At 42.2% G+C, this 18,999-nt stretch overlaps 1 protein-coding gene across 1 annotated transcript; it reads right to left on the bottom strand.

Moving 5' to 3' along the window:
* Positions 1 to 8,101: 8,101 nt before the first annotated feature.
* On the bottom strand, positions 8,102 to 18,617 carry LOC123111539 (sulfate transporter 4.1, chloroplastic). Its single transcript, XM_044532343.1, has 18 exons — positions 18,192 to 18,617; positions 17,781 to 18,101; positions 16,583 to 16,631; positions 16,275 to 16,476; positions 15,043 to 15,211; positions 14,226 to 14,291; positions 14,027 to 14,134; positions 13,401 to 13,508; positions 13,261 to 13,326; positions 11,625 to 11,685; positions 11,356 to 11,483; positions 10,182 to 10,223; positions 9,777 to 9,893; positions 9,651 to 9,702; positions 9,250 to 9,388; positions 9,081 to 9,166; positions 8,848 to 8,924; positions 8,102 to 8,729 (listed from the first exon to the last, which is right to left on the bottom strand). Exons 1-18 carry the CDS (start codon positions 18,606 to 18,608, stop codon positions 8,427 to 8,429), a joined length of 2,511 nt encoding a protein of 836 aa, XP_044388278.1. The 5' UTR covers positions 18,609 to 18,617; the 3' UTR covers positions 8,102 to 8,426.
* Between the last annotated feature and the right edge of the window lie 382 nt (positions 18,618 to 18,999).

Below are 18,999 nucleotides of genomic sequence, written 5' to 3'. Positions count from 1 at the left end.
ACAAAAAACGACACAATGGTAGTTCTGCTGAAAATAGCATCAGTCCAGGTTAGTTCCATGCAAATCATACCAAAACCATATAAAATTATTGTAAACATGGCATGAATACTTCATAAATTATAGATACGTTGGAGACGTATTAGGCCCTGTGTCGATTGGCGCCACAACCGTCATTGAGTGCTTCTCTGCTGGCCCCTCCGACTCCTCGACATGACGTACAACTTGTGCAGGTCCCTCATCTACGCATGCCCGGTGCTGGCAACACCAATTCGTGCCTTCGTCCATGACGTGTCCCCGGGCCTGGCAAGCCTGGTGCGGCGCTACGTCAACTTTGTCTTTGTCCTTCTACGCATGCCCGATGCTGGCAATACCGACGTGTGTCTTCGTCTACAGTGTGTCCCCAAGTTTGGCAAACCTGGTGCGACGCCTCGTAAACACCGTCTTCTTCCCGGTGCACAACTATTTCGACACCACTGCACCCATGACTAACTCGGCGCCTCCTTGCGCCCACGGATCCCCGGCGACTTCCTCGACGCCGGCCATCCTGACTCGACATCGACCACGGCATTCTTCGCACGTCTACCTCGACCACGGCTACACCACCCTACGCTGTCGGCTACCTCGACAACGGCACAAAGGGCTACCGCCTTGCTTGAGCAACCTCGTCGATTTCCACTCCAGCCACGACTTCCGTGATGCATCGACCGTTATGACTGTGTGGGGGGAGGGGGGTGTCCGTCAGCCTGCCTTCGGATTCTTCTCCAGTCTCACCGTCTGCATCGCTATCATTGTGGCGGGGGTGTTGAGTACTATGTTTAGTTAGGAAATACAAAATAGACTAGGATATGTTCTGGCTTGTCTTGTACTCCAAGTTGATCATGTACTCCTATATATATGCCTACGAGGCTCAAGCAATAAAAATAATCGATTCCACCAATCCCTCTCTTTTCCCTTCTAACAATCACATAAAGCACATGTTGCGCTATGTTGCTGGTGCACGCAGGTATGGGTGAAGGTACACAAGCCAAAGCGATGGGATGCTCGTCGGTTACATTGACTCGGACATGGCCGGAGACATCGATGATCAGAAGAGCACGTTCGACAGTGTGTTCATCCTGGGTGGCAGCCCGGTCACTTGGCAGTCCCAGAAGCAGAAGATAGTGGCCTTGTCTTCGTGTGAGGCCGAGTACGTCAACGCAACCATTGCAACATTCCAAGTTGTGCGGCTAAGTAGGTGATGTGACCCAAATGTCGTTGCTAAAAGTATTGTTAGTAAGGTGAACCAGAGAAATACTGGGAAGTATATAGTTCCTGCCAGAGGCAATGGGAAAAAGAAACAAGCTACCGTTGTACATTGCAGCAATCAAGGAGTTGAACTGAGAGACAACTTTCTACACTGCGGGAAGACAACAACACATATTTTCATTGGACATGTTCCTGTTCAGCTTGTTGCACCGGACGACGTGGAGCCACGTTTCAGAACGCCATGCATGCAAAATCATCCACGTGAGCACACAAAGGAGTAGTACTAGTTTATTTTGTCTTTTATGATCAGTGTGCCGTATTTTTAAATTAGTTAATTAGTGATGAAATAAGATAGGAAAGAGAGGGTTGGATCTCTACTCCTAATGGAGCAGTTGGTAGGATTGTGTCCACGGTTTATTTTCGTCTGGTTATATTTCGTCTGGTTTATTTTCGTCCGATTTATTTTCGTCTCATATCCCACCACCATATCTCCTCACATTGATTTTTTTACCCTCACAATAAAAACTTTCCTAACTTTTCCAAAGTTTCCTAACTAGACACGTTATAAACGGGCATGTACCGATAGCACGTTATCAATTAATAAAATTTTGTTTTGTGACAATCAATTCCAAATCCTAATTTTCCTAATGCATCGATCTTTGCCTTTTTTAAGTAGTTATTTTGATAGGGAGGGTTTATCCACGAAAATCATCCCTCCATCGTCGGCTGCATCCCTCACCCACGTCGCTATTGCAGGATCTTCATCCGTCATCCTGAGCAATTGGGGCGGCGATGCGGGCGAGCTTCACGATAGTGGGGAGGACCAGGCCGCGGTGAAGGCAGGTCATGCGCTCCTCACGCTCCACGAACGGAACCTGCGCACGGAGGCGGTAGCGCGGGGTGGCAGCCGGCAATGAGGCGGCCGCGCTACGTGACGAGCTACGGGTCCCCCTTTGTGATGTTTTGGCATCGCTCCTTCATCGCACATCCTCAGATTCCTCTTGCCCTTCCCTTCCTCTGTCCTCCTCTCCCATCTCTATGCTTTCACGTGCATCCAGTTTTGATTCCTCGTGTGATATATACCAAACATAGGTACGTCAATTCACTTCCTTCCCTTCCCTTCGTCCCTCGGTCCCACGCTCGTGGCGCTGAAGTGGTGGCAACAGACGATGGCGGTGGTGTCGCTGATGGCGGCGAGGACAGCATGTGGCAGCTCCCGAAGCATGAACACGACCGCACCTCGGGCCTGCCGTCTGCCAAGATATGGGTGAGTTCTCGTGCTGCCAACCATAAACCCTCATGTCCTACAAATTCCTCAAACCCTACCGTCTTGATCCCGTCCACGCTCTGATCCAAAGGACGATGCAGCTCTGGCCGATTGACAATGGAGGTTTGGGATCCTTCCTCTCAGCACCCACTCCTGGAAGAATCAGCGGTGCGCCACGCCGATTGAACCCCGTCGAGATCACTCGCCAAGATTGCTATTCTGAAGTTTATTGTAAAGAAAGTGAAGAGTGAGACAGGATCCGTTTATTTTCAACCGGTTTATTTCCATCAAATTACCCCCACCCCCACGCCCACCCACCGAAACGCGCCCAGCGAACCGGGGAGAGATCCATTGATTTGGCTAAGGTAGGAAAGAATCTATTATTTGTTTGCTAAAGCAAATTGCATTAATGGGAGAGATCCGTTGATTTGGCTAAGGTAGGAAAGAATCTATTATTTGTTTGCTAAAGCAAATTGCATTAATGAAAGAGATCCGTTGATTTGGCTAAGATAGGAAAGAATCTATTATTTGTTTTCTAAAGAAAATTGCATTAATGAGAGAGATTTGTTGATTTGGCTAAGATAGGCGGTTTTGAGTAAAGTTATCTTTACTGTAGACATATAATGACAATTAATCAAGTATCAACATCATTGCATGCTTATTGTGTGGAATGTGTGTCCCAATGTTGACAGAAGGTATAAAAAGATTGTCTTGGAATTATTATTGTCTTGGGAAGATATTGCCCTGAATTCTCATTTCTCATCAGAAATTTAGTATCCATTTTCGTTGATCTTATTTGCAACATGTACAAGTCAGTAATAATCTAAGGGGTTGCCCTACCGGAGAAGATTATGATAGTTGGACAAGAAACTTGGTACTGTCGTGTAAGGTAAAGGTAGGAGAAATAGGAGATAAAAGCATGCATGGTGGGAGAAGGAAGTCGAATGTCGCGTGGTAGCTCAGACATGGAGTGTGGAAGAAAGACAATGACGAGATGTATGTATCTACTAGATCATGACCATGAGATATCATCCCATAGAAATGACCTTTGACTCTCATGTCACATGAATTTTCTCTTTGTATATATATATTTGTTAATCCGTGGCAACGCACGGACACTTAGCTAGTCAGTAGTAGTACGTGGTTGTGGTCAGGTCGAGTCCAACTAGTATTCGGAAGGAGTCCAAGTCGTTTGTACCTAGTGCCTGCGTGCACTATTAATAGGGCCAGCCGGCCTTTAATTCAAAAAAAAATATAGGGCCAGCCGGCCGTGTATCGAGGGGAGGTTAGTTTTTTTGGTGTTAATTACAAACAAAGGATAATCCGCCAGGTTCCGGCGGCACGCTTCAATCAAGAATCCCATCTAGGGCTTGTGTTTCTTGGCAAGGAGATTAGACGGTGCGCCCTCTAATTTACTGCCGATTCTAGTAGAATCGCCTATGTGCTTCTTCTACCTGAAGACGTACGTGTAGCTCTCAACGGTTTGCATCTACCTGATCGTAAGCCTGTATTTCTTTCGTCTGTTATTTGGTGTAGACTGGATATTGGATTGGAAGTTGCTGAGTTTGTACTGTGAAAGATTTGGGAAAAATTATTCATGCGGTCGATTTTTTGTCGACGTTCGCATCAAGTGGTATTCAGAGCAAGGTTGATCACGGTACAATTTTTTTTTCTGCTATTTGATTCAATTGTTTGAAAGATGGTGAACTCGCAGCATGAGAAATCTGATCATGAGGAGGGCGATGAACTTCCGGAGGATCTGGAGATAAGTGATGATTTGCGTATCCATCTGATGTCGATCAAGGGAGCCAACAAGAAGCTTGGGACAAGGCTTGAGGAATTGTCCGCAAATATTGTAGGCGTCGAGGACAGGTTGAACGAGCGTTTGACTGCCAGCGACCGACAACGCACTGATAGTCTACAGGTGGTGACCGAGAGTCTTAATCGGCTCACTGCAGCAGTTCAGCGCCTTCAGGCGAGAGATGTGGCACCCCGACAGTCCCGCTCGCCACGACGACGTCGTGACCGTGACAACGATGATGATGGTGATTTTTCTGAGGATTCCGATGCCCGTGGAGGCTTACCTCACCGACCACGGCATGATGCTGGGGCTCACCGCCATGCTGGGCGGCGCCGTGACCATGGCGGCAATGGTGCCCACGAGGATGATGGTTTGGGTCGAATCAAGATAACCATACCTGAATTCTCTGGACGTTGTGCTGACCCGAAGAAATATTTGGAGTGAAAGATGCGCGTAAATCAGATTTTTTATGGTCACAACTACTCCGAAGAGAAGAAGGTTCGTGTTGCATCAATGGAATTTATAGAGTATGCTCTTGTATGGTGGGATAATAAAAACCATACTCATGAGCGACCAGCAACATGGGCTGACATGAAGCGAATCATGAGGGAACGTTTTGTGCCTGCTTATTACACTCGCCAGCTTCATAGTAGACTGCGTCGTCTAGTGCAAGGTACAAAATCAGTTGATGATTACTACAAAGAGATGCAAGTTTTGATGATCCGTACAACTGTGCGTGAGTCTGCGGAGGCGACCATGGTACGTTTCTTTGAGGGATTAGAAGAAAAGATTCGCGACCGTGTTGATTTAATGCAATATAATGATATTCATGAGTTGCTTCATCAAGCGGAGCGTGCTGAACGTTGGGTATTGGAGAAGCAAGCTTCAGAGACTCGTCCAACTTAAAATAGTGGGCGACGTGGTTCTTCTCCTATTGATAGTGGGTTTAGTGCTAAACCGACTCCTTATAAGTCGGAAGCATTGAACAGAGCAAAGTGACGGCTGCGCCAAAGGAGGTTTCTCAGATTTCGTCTAGTGCGACGTCATCGCATCATCGTAATATTATTTGCCACAAGTGTGGAGGACGTGGACACATGAAGCATGAATATTCCAATCAACGAAGGGTTCTACTTGTTGATGCGGAATATATTTTAGAATCTGAAAATGAATCGCCTAAGTTAGAGGATGGAATCGAAAGAGGACATGGTGATACCATACTGTGTTATCCTCAAGATGATCCTGATATGGAGAGTTTGCTAGCACACAAGGTCCAGCGAGATGACAAGGTCATTTTTTAACCAGGACAGCGACGGAGTATTTTTCAAACTGCATGTACCATCAAGGGAGAAGTGCGCAAACTGATATTTGATGGTGGCAGTGCTAGCAACATGATTAGCAAGGATGTGGTGGAGTCTCTTTCGTTGCCAACATGGGAGCATCCAAAACCACACTATATGAAGTGGATAAATGATGTAGGCAAAGTGAAAGTAACACACATGGTGAAGGTGCCTTTTTCTATTAATGGCTATGTTAACAAAGTGGAATGCGACGTTATGCCACTACATGTCTGTCATCTTATTTTGGGGCGTCCGTGGCAGCACGATGTTAATGCTCTTCATCATGGATGAACAAACAAATACACTTTTATGCATAAGGAAGAGTTCTATGCCATTCTTACAAAGGATGCAAAGAATATAGCATGTACTGTTGAGGCCTTCAAGCAAAAATCTGCAAGGTATAGGTTGAATCCAAGGACAGTTTCTTTTCAAGGGAGAAAGGATGATGTGACCTCAAATGTCGTCACTAAAAGTATTGTTAGTAAGGTGAACCAGAGAAATACTGGGAAGTTTATAGTTCCTGCCAGACGCAATGGGAAAAAGAAACAAGCTACTGTTGTACATTGCAGCAATCAAGGAGTTGAACTGAGAGACAACTTTCTACACTGCGGGAAGACAACAACACATATTTTCATTGGACATGTTCCTATTTAGCTTGTTGCACCAGACGAACGACACGTGGAGCCACGTTTCAGAACGCCATGCATGCAAAATCATCTACGTGAGCACACAAAGGAGTAGTACTAGTTTGTTTTGTCTTTTGTGATCAGTGTGCCGTATTTTTAAATTAGTTAATTAGTGATGAAATAAGATAGGAGAGAGAGGGTTGGATCAGTAGTAGTACGTGGTTGTGGTCAGGTCGAGTCCAACTAGTATTCAGAAGGAGTCCAGGTCATTTGTACCTAGTGCCTGCGTGCACTATTAATAGGGCCAACCGGCCGTGTATCAAAGGGAGGTTAGTTTTTTTGGTGTTAATTACAAACAAAGGATAATCCGCCAGGTTCTGGCGGCACGCTTCAATCAAGAATCCCATCTAGGGCTTGTGTTTCTTGGCAAGGAGATTAGACGACGCACCCTCTAATTTACTGCCGATTCTAGTAGAATCGCCATGTGCTTCTTCTACCTGAAGACGTCCGTGTAGCTCTCGCCGGTTTGCATCTACCTGATCGTAAGCCTGTGTTTCTTTCGTCTGTTATTTGGTGTAGACTGGATATTGGATTGGGAGTTGCTGAGTTTGTACTGTGAAAGATTTGGAAAAATTTATTCGTGCGGTCGATTTTCTGTCGACGTTTGCATCAGCAGGTTTCACAGCGACGTGCTCAAGAAGGACGTTGGCGCTGCCACGATCTTCATCGACAACAAATCCACAATTCAGCTGTGCAAGAACCCGATGCTTCACGACCGGAACAAACACATTGAAGTGCGGTATCACATCATCCGTGAGTGTACCGAAGGTGGGAAGATCAACATAGCCAACATCGCCACAGGTGACCAGCTCATCGATATCCTCACCAAATCTCTCAGAAGCACTCGGTTCCAGGAGTTACGGGCCTGCATTGGTATGATCGATGTCAAATAAGTTGTCACAACTAGCTTAAGGGGAATTTGTTAGCAAGTAATCTAGCGTAACTGTTGGAGTATAATGTACGGCTCTTTTCCATAGATCGATCTTTTTGTTGCATTGGCTAGAGCATGCACTTCAATATGGTATCCGAGCCAGGAGGTCTTGAGTTCAAGACCCTGCCAACGCAGTATTAAAAAAAAGATTATGCGGCCTACATAAATCACACGTTTAAGAGCTAAATAAGCATAGACGTGAGGGGGGTGTTGGAGTATAATGTCCGGCCTCTCTCATAGTTCGGACTTTTGGATGAGTTGGCTGTAACGTACCAGTCTCGTTTTCGTTGGGTTTTCGGCTGCCATGGCAGTGCTTTGGTAGTTTGCTGTTTTCAGCTCTTTTTGTTAGCTTAGTCCTGAGGACGGGGTCTTGTGCGATCCCGAGGCATAGATGTAGGCCTGTGCGTTGTGTGCTCATGATCGTGGGAGATGGCACGATCCGGTATATGTGGCAGCACCACGCCAAGTTTGTTTTCCAACAGAAAAATAGAGAAGGAAAAACAGCAGAGTTGCACGCTCGCAGAATTCTCTCTCTCTCTCTCTCTCATCCGCCATTAACAGAGCTCAAGGTTAGGGACAAGTGTGACTGTGTGAGAACAAAACAATCAGTCTAAGAGATGCCCAAGGCTGTGCTTTTCTTTTCAAACCATCAGAAAATTATAAAACATGCTCGGCCATCACCTGCCCCCAGTTATCTGCCTCCTCACCATAAAACAAAGGTCAGCCTTATTTCACAGGCTCCAGCATACCTCTGACTGTTCAGTTAAGAGTCCATAACCTGCGAAGGATAATATGGACAGGAATCGACTACAGAACTGAAACAGAAGCAGCATATACATTCATCGGGCATTTTTTTTCTTTTGCAAGAATCTCAATTCTTCACGGTAGCCAGATCGCTACTCCGTGAAGTTGTGATACAGATTACATTGTTATTATACACATAAGTGGTCACTGGACAAGAGATGCTACGTACACAGATGACTGACGTATCTACACTGTATTTTTACAACAGAATCCTAAATTCCCACTCTATTAACAGCAAGACAGGGGGGATTGACAAAATTACATCCTTTTATTTTCCTGCACAATCTACATGCATACAACAACACAAATACAAATGCATGCATCATGATTGGCACTGAGGGAGGGAGACAATTGGCTACACAAGGTTTTGGCGCAGCAACGACTGGGCCTCGTCACCGGCGCTCCCATTCCCATCTTGTGCTTTCCAGAGGTTCCTCAGGAAGCCATACCGCTGCTGCGCCTTGGGAGACTCCGTCAAGTTCCCAGACGCCTGTGGGGATAACTTAATGGCATTCGACGATGAACTCTGCACATGCTGGAGGCATACTTGCACCGCGTCGTGCACTCGGACGAAACACCACCCTGCGCCAATCATGTCGATGATGCCCGCTCTTGACAGCAATAGGTGCACCTGCCGGTTAGGATTCGCTATAGCAATCTGCAATCAATCAAAAAGCCTCCAAGGGTTTGAAATGCTAGCTCCACACAGGCATCTTTACTGAAAAAAATCATGGAGTACTGAACCAGCGAATAGAAGAACTGCTGAGAGTAAGAACCTGGATGTCGCGTGTTTTGTATTCTTGATGCAGGTCCTTGAGAGCTTGAACAGCGCTCGAGTCGATGTATGTAACAGCTGCATGCCAAACAAATTCCATCATTTAATCCACTCATGAAGGTAGTCTGATAGGTACAATTGAGATTCTTTTTCAAACGAAAATGAAATAATTAGTTGCGGGCAGCAGTGTTGTCTGCACCATATAAACATTGCAACAGAAAAAAAAGGGCTTACGGGACATCTCGAGGATCACAAAGTACACCCTTCCAACATCAGGTCCACGGTTTGAATTTGGGAGTTTGAGCTCATACTCACGCAACCTGATAGAATTTTGGTTAAACTGACATCAGACTAGCAAAGAATCTTAATGAAACAAAGCGCTTAAACAGATGAAGAGATTGACCTGTCCTTTATGTAACTTATGTTAGCAAAGTAGATTGGTGCATCAACACGGACAACAACAATCCCGTTGTATGTATAAGCCTCAGGGTACTGCAATGTATTCCTGTACACAGTGGTGCCAGGCAAACGGCCCAAAACAGCTGCAGATGGGCCATAAAACATATTAAATATATACTACAGATCAGACTCTCAAACCAAGCAATAAAAACCCTTGACATAACAACAATCGGAAAACAATGGCAAAGATCATCCAAACTCTTCAGTGAAGAAATAATAGTAGATCAAAGGTCCAATAGAAGAGCACGGTGAGACACAAGGGTGGTTGCTGACTTCGAGAAATAATGATGTGTTATCAAGCAAATTGTAAGTGCTCATCATGTCTAGTGTAGTACAATTACTCACCTATATGCGGATTTGCAGATTCATGGATCACAAATGCCAGCGAAAACCCAACCTACAAAGGAAAGTACTATCATCAAATAAATGATTCTTCTGCATACTAAATCTGAAAATTTTCCATGTACTTACCCCAACAAGGACACCAATCTCAATGCCAAAAGTTAAGGTTGTAGTAAATGTCATCGCCCACAGAAAGAAATCCTTCTTATCAATACCCCACAGGAAGATGGCCTCTTCATAATCTACCTAAATACAGTCCCAATATCTATGAGAAATTAGGTTCGAAATGATTTAAATCAATACAAAAGTGGATCGTTAGAAGAAAGAGAGATCAATAAAGAACTGAGATGGCAAACTAGAGCAGAAATAGTAAGCTGTAATTTGGGAAGAAATAAACATAGTTTTATTTATTGGGAAAAGGTACTACATTGCCAGCACAGCAGGCAATTAATGATTGCCTGCTGACAATGTAGTACAAATAATTAAAAACAGTGGTGACAGTATGTACAAATATGAGTATTTAGATGTCCTTACCAGGCCAGTGACAGCAGAAATCACAATGGCAGCCAATGCACACTGGGAAAAATGAGATGAAAACGTAAGTAAGCATATACTCCCTCCGTCCGAAAATACTTATCAAAATGGATGAAAAGAGATGTATCTAGAACTAAAATACATCTAGATACATCCCTTTTTATTCTTTTTGATGACAAGTATTTTCGGACGGAGGGAGTAGCACTTAGATCTCGTTAAGCACAGGTATACTATGACACAGGTATACATTTTATTTGGAAAAAAATTCAAGACATGTTTGCCAATAAACTTTGTTAGTCCATTTTAAAAAAGTGGACCTTAACAAGTTCTATTTCTGCATAGTGGTACATTTTAAGAAACAAGATTGTGCAATTAATTTGACTCTTAACTCTTAAGAGTTCCAACTTAAACATGATAAATTGCAAATATTTGTTTGTTACCTTTTTATACACCCGATGTATATAAATTTGATCTAGTAAATCTGCAAATGTCTCAAACTTGATCTCTTCTTTTTTGCAAGAAAAGTAAAACTGTGAAATAATATACACCACAGATACAAGGCTTATGTTGCATGCTTAATTCTACCAAAATTTTACAAGAACAGTTCATTTCGAGCAGGAAATTTTGGAAAATATGAGCATTCCAAATAGGTTCTAAAAGCTATACTAATAAAGGGCCTTTAGGTATAGTGATTAGTGATATGATGGATCATATCTAATCTATATTGTTCATATCATTAATAGTTTAAAAAACAAAAAATGCAAATGTTAAACTCAAACATGACCTCTTGTTTTTGCGAGGAAACTCACACTTGGAACTCAAATTGTGAAATAAATATACACCACCGATATAAGGCTTGTATTGCGAAAGCTTAATTTTGCCTAAATTTAAAATAACAGTTTGATTCCAGCAGGAAATTTTAGCATTAAATAGGTTCTACAAGATACAGTTAGCAAGGGTCTGAAGATATAGTGAAATTATGCATCACATTTAATCTATACTGATGAATATCCTCAACGGAAAAAAGGCATACAGAACAGCAATATGCAAAGAAGGTGCCCAGATGGAGAACTCCATTGACCAATCCAACAATAGTTACTTAGTGAGTTTTATGATGCCAAAAAAAAAAAACTCAAGGAGTGCTACCAAAGGAACAACACACTGGTAATCTTGCCTGAGGTATATCAGTAAATAATGGTGTCATAAACAAGAGAGCACTGCAAATTATTATGCCCATTATGATTCCTGATAATCCAGTCTTTGCCCCACTTTCATGATTCACAGCAGACCTAGAAAAGGAGCCTGCATGGACATCCATTGATAATCATCAGCTTTCTAAAGCCTAGCGAGTAACTAAGCTTCATGATTTTCAGGTAAAGAATAGAGTAGAAATGCAGATAAATGAAGTAGCACTGATATTATCCATTATGATTAATATTCTACCTGTAGCAGGATATGCAGAGAAGAATGAACCGCATATATTTGATAAGCCAAGGCCAAATAACTGTAATGAAGGAAAACTTCATCAGAAGAGTTGATTTTTAACAATGAGAGTAATAGTTATAAACAATGAAAACTGCTACATGCGATGCATAAATTGTTTTGTATATTCCTGTAAACAAAAAGTTTCTGCAACGATGCTAAACTGCTACTACATATTCCCTCCGTCCGGTGAAAAGTGTACATATAGAAATTTTAGGACAAATTATGAAGTGGAGTAAAAAATGCATTGGAAAGATGCAAGCCACCATCTCTCTCCTCTTTAATTACCCAATCCCCAATGAGCTAAGTGGGTGTAGAAATTAAGGAGACCATGTGTAGAATGTTATTGGTCTTGATTACCGTGTGATGAGAGATAAACATTTTTTCCCTACTTTAAAGTGCATTAGGAAGATAGAAGTACACTCTTTTATGGACAAATTTTAAAGCCAAATGTACACTCTTCACCGGACGGAGGGAGTACATTCCAGGATAGATGAGGTCCTAGAAAAATATGCAGTCAAACTTTACCATATTTGACAACTAATTTATAGAAAACTATTTAGATTTGTTAGGTAGAAATTGTACAATTAAGCTTGTCATGAAAAATCAAACCGTGGTGTATCATTCCCACATCACTTCAAAGTTGTTTAATAACTGACTGAGGCATCCGTCCTCTGGAAACAATAATCACTAATTAAAACTCCTAGTATGACCACCTAGAACAGGCATCTCGATCACCTCGGTTTTACACAACATGCTTTGATGGAACAGTATCATTCATGCTTTGATGGAACATTATCAAGGGGGGGGGGGGGGTGTTTTTTGCCCCTTCCTTTTTTTGTACTTTTTTCTCTCTAAATGAAATGAAGCGCACCTCTCCTGTGTTTTTGAGAGAGAAAAAATCCCGATTTGAAAGTGCAAGATAACTGGAATAGAAACTAGGAAGGGACCTAAATCATCTTGTTCATTTCTTCTCAAATGATGTCATCACTAAAAATTTATGATAAGTAGGAGCTTAAAAAAAATATAACTTAAAGGCTTTAGTTATGCATCGAAAGATTTACAGTCTACTACTAGCAAGGACAAGATTATTTGCTTCATTGAATTGAGGTGCTGCTCTGTGTATCTGCACAAAATTCATGTTAAGAGTTTCTTTTTTGGCAAAACAGTGTTTGGTAGGTGGTCTGGTGGTGCACAATCCCATCATCACAGTTTAGAGGTGGCAACAGATCAGATGGTTGGTGTGACCCCAAGGTGAACATCTTATATTATTACAATATCTCTATAATTGGTAGGATATGATTTGCTATCTCGTGTTGCCGATCTCTAGGCCCTCCAAGTCTCACATCTCTGTTTATACTTGCCCTTGAGGCTCAATACACCATCCATTACGCAATATTCACAATCTTACAGAATGAAATATTATCACTAACTAGTTTCTAGGAGCAAATATATTACGTGTACAGAAATGTTGTGCATAGAAGCCATTATTAATTACACAAGATAACAACACAAATAGGACTGCATTTGATGAACAAATGTGAGCAGCTTGTACCAACAAAAACAAATTATTAGTCATTGGTTTATGGAAGCATACCTCTTTGTTTGAGTCCAACTCATAACCATTCTTCGCAGCTAACGCTTTAGCAATCCCAACAGACTCCTAAAATTATATACTACATATGTTTAATGGCCACTAACAGAAGTAAAAAAAAACAAGATAGCAACATGTTTTACCAAAATAGCAACACCAGTGATAAGTATTGCAGTTGGCATTAGGGACATCAGATGTTCAAATCCTCGAGGAATGGAGAAACTGGGAAGGCCTTGCGGTATTTCACCTACCTGGGCACTCAAGAAACAGAGGATAACGATGTAGTTTTCTAGCATAATGTGTTATGCAAGTAAATTTCACTTGATAAAATAAAAATATCTACTAAATGTGTGATTTGCCAAAGTGACAATCAGGTAATCAACATAAGGGTTGATTGTGGCGGTCTGTCACCAGTGACTCATTGAGAACTTTTAAATGGATGAATAAAAACATTTATCGTAGGTGCACATTTGAGTTACAAAATGAAAAACAAATACCCATAAAATATCACAACTGATATAGTATTTTCATGGATTTTCACAGAAAACCTTATTACAAAAATATCTGAAGAGTCATCTATAATCATAACATTTAATGATACACACATGCACACAAAAGCTCTCCAAAACCTCAAAGAACACATATGAGTCATCAAAACAAATGTCAAATGAAAAAAAAATGCAAACCAAGGTACAGGTTTCACAGCTATTTTACTGTATTGCATAACATCATATAATTCATGACAAAACAATAGATGGAGCTTACTCACCACTGATATGGCAGTTGGACGGAAAATTTTCACAAACAATGTTCCAAGAACAACAGCTGTTAGTGGACCAGAAGCTCTCAGGAAACGTAATTTTTTATTCGTTTTCCCCTGCAAGAATTTAAGAGGTCATAAAAACGATAAACCTAGGTAACATTTTGCAACCGAAGAAATTTGATCAAATATAGAAATACAAACTTACTAGCTTTTTCATTATTAGAAGAATAACAAGAAACGCTGATCCCATTACAAATGGAGGCCAGGAGAACTGCAAAGCGGCACTGCTTTATTAATGTAGTGACGATGTAAACATACAATACCAGAAAATCATTATCTGAAAGAAAAATAAAAGCAGCCTTAATGTATGCAGTGTGCCTAATGGAGGTTGATTTATGGAGCCTAATCTGTATGAGGCAGAACTTGAAACTTAATGACTGTTCAAGCAAAAAAGAAAGCGATCTTATTTTAAATGTTCAAAGAATCTGGTTTCCATTATTAAGTTGGTAATTAGAGGTTTAATAGGAAGATAAGTCAAGCAAGAATAGTGAAACATAAGAAAACAATCCCTCCGTAAAGAAATATAAGAATGTTTAGATCACTCTTATATTTGATTACAGAGGGAGTACATGATTTCATCTGTGACCCAATTTACTGTCAACATAGCAGCAGATATCCTTAGATATAGTGTTACATACAGAAGCAGATCCAAGTTTTGATGTGATCAGGCAGGAGGAAAGTTACATACTTTACAGAACAAGACGCAAATATTATGCCAAAGTTGTACGATCACAAGCAAATAAAATTGTGTGCCTATCTTCGTTTCACCATCAACATTATCTAACTAAGTGATGCTCACACATGAACACTCAGTTTATCAAACGATTATCTAGCCATGTGCGTATAGCACCAGCCAATGTAACATGCTTTGTCTAAGCAGTGTGCATCTAAAAGAAGGCAGGCAAAAGATAGAAATTGACAAGGAGGTAACAAATAAGTTTACACGGACAAAGAAATTCCACCTGATCTATTCCAGCAATTATACTCTCAATAAGTGGTATAATCTTGCTACTTCTTGTAACACTGTAACCCAAGAAATACTTGATTTGGGACAAACCAATTACGATGGCCGAAGCTGTAGTGAATCCAGATATTACAGAATGGCTAATGAAACGAATAAGCCAGCCAAGTCTGTAAAGAAGAAAAACAATGAACAGGTTACACAGCCTCAATGAGATCTCCCCAGAATCACAGTTAAGCCTGAAGAGATAGACAAACATGCAGCTAGTCCATCTAGTTTGAGAAAAGGAGCATTGTAGTCAACCAACTGATAAAAGTAGGACTTAAGTGGCCATCGTACACAATGAGCAATTTTGGTTTCTTCTACCAAAACCAGGATGTGTTCCCTTTCTATTGAAATGACTTATGCCTCTGTACAGAACTAGAAGAATACACACTTAGATCACTGGTTGGATACTTCCGTAAGAAAAGAAGTGGGAACCTGATGCAATCCATGCACTATCCCAAAAAGATTCAAAACAAGTTCATGGATATAGTGCATATAATATGCAAACTCTGAGGTCCGATTGTCTGCTTTTCCATAAAACTAGTAAAAGCAAGCACACATGTGAATAGTCCATGATGCAGCACTTGTCTATTTTTATACTGTGTACTGACATTAGTGTAAGCACTAAAATGTTGCTTGCTTGCTTTTGTAAGTACAGGGATTGATATGTCCCTTTTCGCAAAATCACATGACTTCAGGTGCACTTGTGCCAAAAAGAAAAGAAAAAAGGATATACACCTAGGGTGTGTTCGCTTTTAGCCCAAAATTGCCATGCTAAAATTTTGGCCAAGCTTTTGCTTGCCCATGAGCTGGTCAACATTGGCAAGAAAAATAAACTAGTCAGCAAAGGGACATTGGCAACCATCGAAACAAACACCAAAACTTGGCCATGACCAAAAATTGGTAGGGTAAACTTTCACCACCATCCAAACATAGACTTAGCGCTTGGGTAAAAAACACTGCCAAAGATATAGTATCAGAAGACAAAGATAATGCAGCTAGCAGGTTAACATTTGAGCTATGCGCATCGTTATGTTGCTAATACAATAAGAAAGAGTATAACGAAAAATCTGTATACATGTTTGCATATTTTCTTCTCTAAAGGAGGAGGACATTTAATGCTTCAATATTTCAATTTCTCCAAAATGGATAAACAGGACCGCCAACTTGCCTCGTAAACAGAATTACCTTAGCAATGCCATCAAGCATTCCAGTATTCCAACCATGAATGCCAATAATATGGCTAATTCCGTGTACAGCTCACTAGATGAATTAACTATACCCCCAAGAACATTGGACACTAGCAGAGAGACAAGTGCCACTGGACCTACTGCTAATTGTCGTGAGGACCCAAAAATCGCGTAGACAAATAGTGGGACAAAGCCTGTGTCTGTTCAGCACAATGCAAATAAAAAGAGATGATTTGGATTAACTAGCCGCTCATTTGAAAGGAAAAAAGGAAAAACAGAGAGGCACTGTTAGACGTAAACACTTACAGAGCCCATAAATTGGGTGAAGCCCAGCCAGCTTTGCATATGACATTGCCTACAACACAGCACAAAGTTGATTATGCTCTAGTTTAAGACAAAGAAGCAAAGCAGACGGAGGGTAAGAACTCGAAAACAGTTCACATGTCAACAGGATTTTGTTACTACTCCCTCCGTCCCATAATATAAGAGCGTTTTGACACTACACTAGTGTTAAAAACGCTCTTATATTATGGGACGGAGGGAGTAATTTGTAAGAAACTAGGGAAAACAACAAGCTATGTGAATAAGTTGAGATAACGTGCTCACTTATTCTATACAAGTTAGTACGGAGAACCAGTAGGTTCAGCTAATCTAGAAATCTCTGCAACATACCACCAATTGTTTTTAACAATAAACGGTTCAAACAAAATATACAGATAATTGCCAAATATAAACAAAATTTGTAGACAACACATCAAATCAAAATATAGCACTTTTTCCCTGGTACACCGGAAACTTAACAAGCCAAACTTACATGAAGGATCGCACGGGAAAGAGGACATGAAAATACTGTTTTCGCTAGCAGGTAAATCACCCGAATTGCTCCTAATATAGTTCTGCAATGTGCTAACAATGGGCGTAGGGGACTAGCCATACCAACCAAGTTACACAAACTGAAACTCTGTAATGTGCTAACACAATGGGTGTGAGCAACTACAGTAGCAATTTAAGTAAGCTCCATAGTGGTTAACCTCCCCATCTTACTGTAAGCATTACAGACTACAATTCCGTAGTCGGAATAATACAACTTCAAAACCTTGCATAAAAGCACGGCTCCAATTAGTAACAGTGTTGTTTGCAAACAACTCATATATGAAATCCACAAATTGCTTATAGTAACACTACCTTGTGCTCAGTTAAGCTGTATTCACAATTAACAGTGACCAAGCTTCAACAGAATAACATTTTAGTAAGAAAAAAATGTACAATAGTTTTTGCATGAACTGTCACCAAGCCTATTTCAAGGCAAGCAAGAGAGCAACCAGTAGGTATTTTTTTTATGAACTCGAACAACCAATACATTAATAAGCTCGATCAGGGCCAATGGATTTTTTAAGTAATATAATCTCAACTGACTCGGTTACTGAAGCATTTTCTGAATAATAGCAGATACTGTCAAAGAAACACAGATCTACTACTACAAATGGTCAGGGTAACAGGGTACCTGAGGCACAAGCATGACGCCGACAGTGATGCCGGCGGCGAGGTCGGCCTGGAAGTCCTCCTTCCATCTGTAGCTCCGCATCCACGCCAAGCACGGGAGAGCCGCCTCCGCCCACTCCCACGGCCCCATCGCCCGCGCCCTCTCCATCGCCGCCGACAACGGTGACGGAGAGGAGGAGGCGGCCGCCTCCCGCACAGCCGCATCCAGTGGGTGGCGCAGAGGTATCACCCTCACCGGCCTCCCTGCTCCGTAAACGGCGGCGGTGAGCTCGCCGGAGCTCGCCGACGCGAACGACGACTTCTCCATTGGATTCGAGGATTCCTAACAATTGATCAGTTGGTCCTTCAGAACAATCATGGAGACATGGACACAAGGGAGTCAATGGTAGCGATTTTGAGCTGAATAGCTCACCGCTGCGCGGGGCAAATCAGGCGACCATCGGTCAGTGGCCACAGCTGCGGAGGTGGCAGGTAGGAGACCACGGTTGCGCGACACACGGTGGAAATGGCTGGGCAGCTGAGGCTGGAAGCTGGATCGGGGAAGGCGCCGCTGCCGGAGTCCGGCGGGAGAGGAGCAGGAGGAGCCGAAGCGGAGGCGGAGGCCGGTGGGGGACGCGCGACGAGCCGACGAGGATGTGGGGAGCAAGCGGGGAGTGGCTGTACGCTTCTCCGCGGTATCGACGACCGGATTCGGGAGGGACGATCGGACGGTCCTACTCAAGCGATGGTTATTCTCTGCGGTCGACCGCCCGTTGATGTAACCGGACGGGATAGCGGGGCGCGGCGATGTACCTGGACAGCATGTCGGCATGTGCGCATCGCATCGCATCGCATCGCATCGAATTCACTGATTGCTTGTTGCGTGTAGGACAAAAGAGGCCAAAGTAAACGGGTGCATTTGGGGTAAGTTTAGTTGACGTGTCTCAATCTATGAAAAACGTGGGAGTAATAAAATAGTCTTAGACTTAGACTACTCACAGTGGCATGGTACTCCCTTCGTCCGGAAATATTTGTCATCAAAATAAATAAAAAGAAATGTATCTAGATGTATATATTACTCCCTCCGTTTCAAAATAGATGACCCAACTTTATACTAAAGTTAGTATGAAGGTGAGTCATCTATTTTGGAACGGAGGGTTCTAAATACATCTCTTTTTATCCATTTTGAGGACAAGTATTTTCGGACGGAGGGAGTACTAGTCTATGTTATAATATCTAAG

The sequence above is a fragment of the Triticum aestivum genome, chromosome 5B (assembly GCF_018294505.1).
Source record: "Triticum aestivum cultivar Chinese Spring chromosome 5B, IWGSC CS RefSeq v2.1, whole genome shotgun sequence".
Taxonomy (NCBI): domain Eukaryota; kingdom Viridiplantae; phylum Streptophyta; class Magnoliopsida; order Poales; family Poaceae; genus Triticum; species Triticum aestivum.
This window is presented reverse-complemented; position numbering and strand designations above follow the sequence as displayed.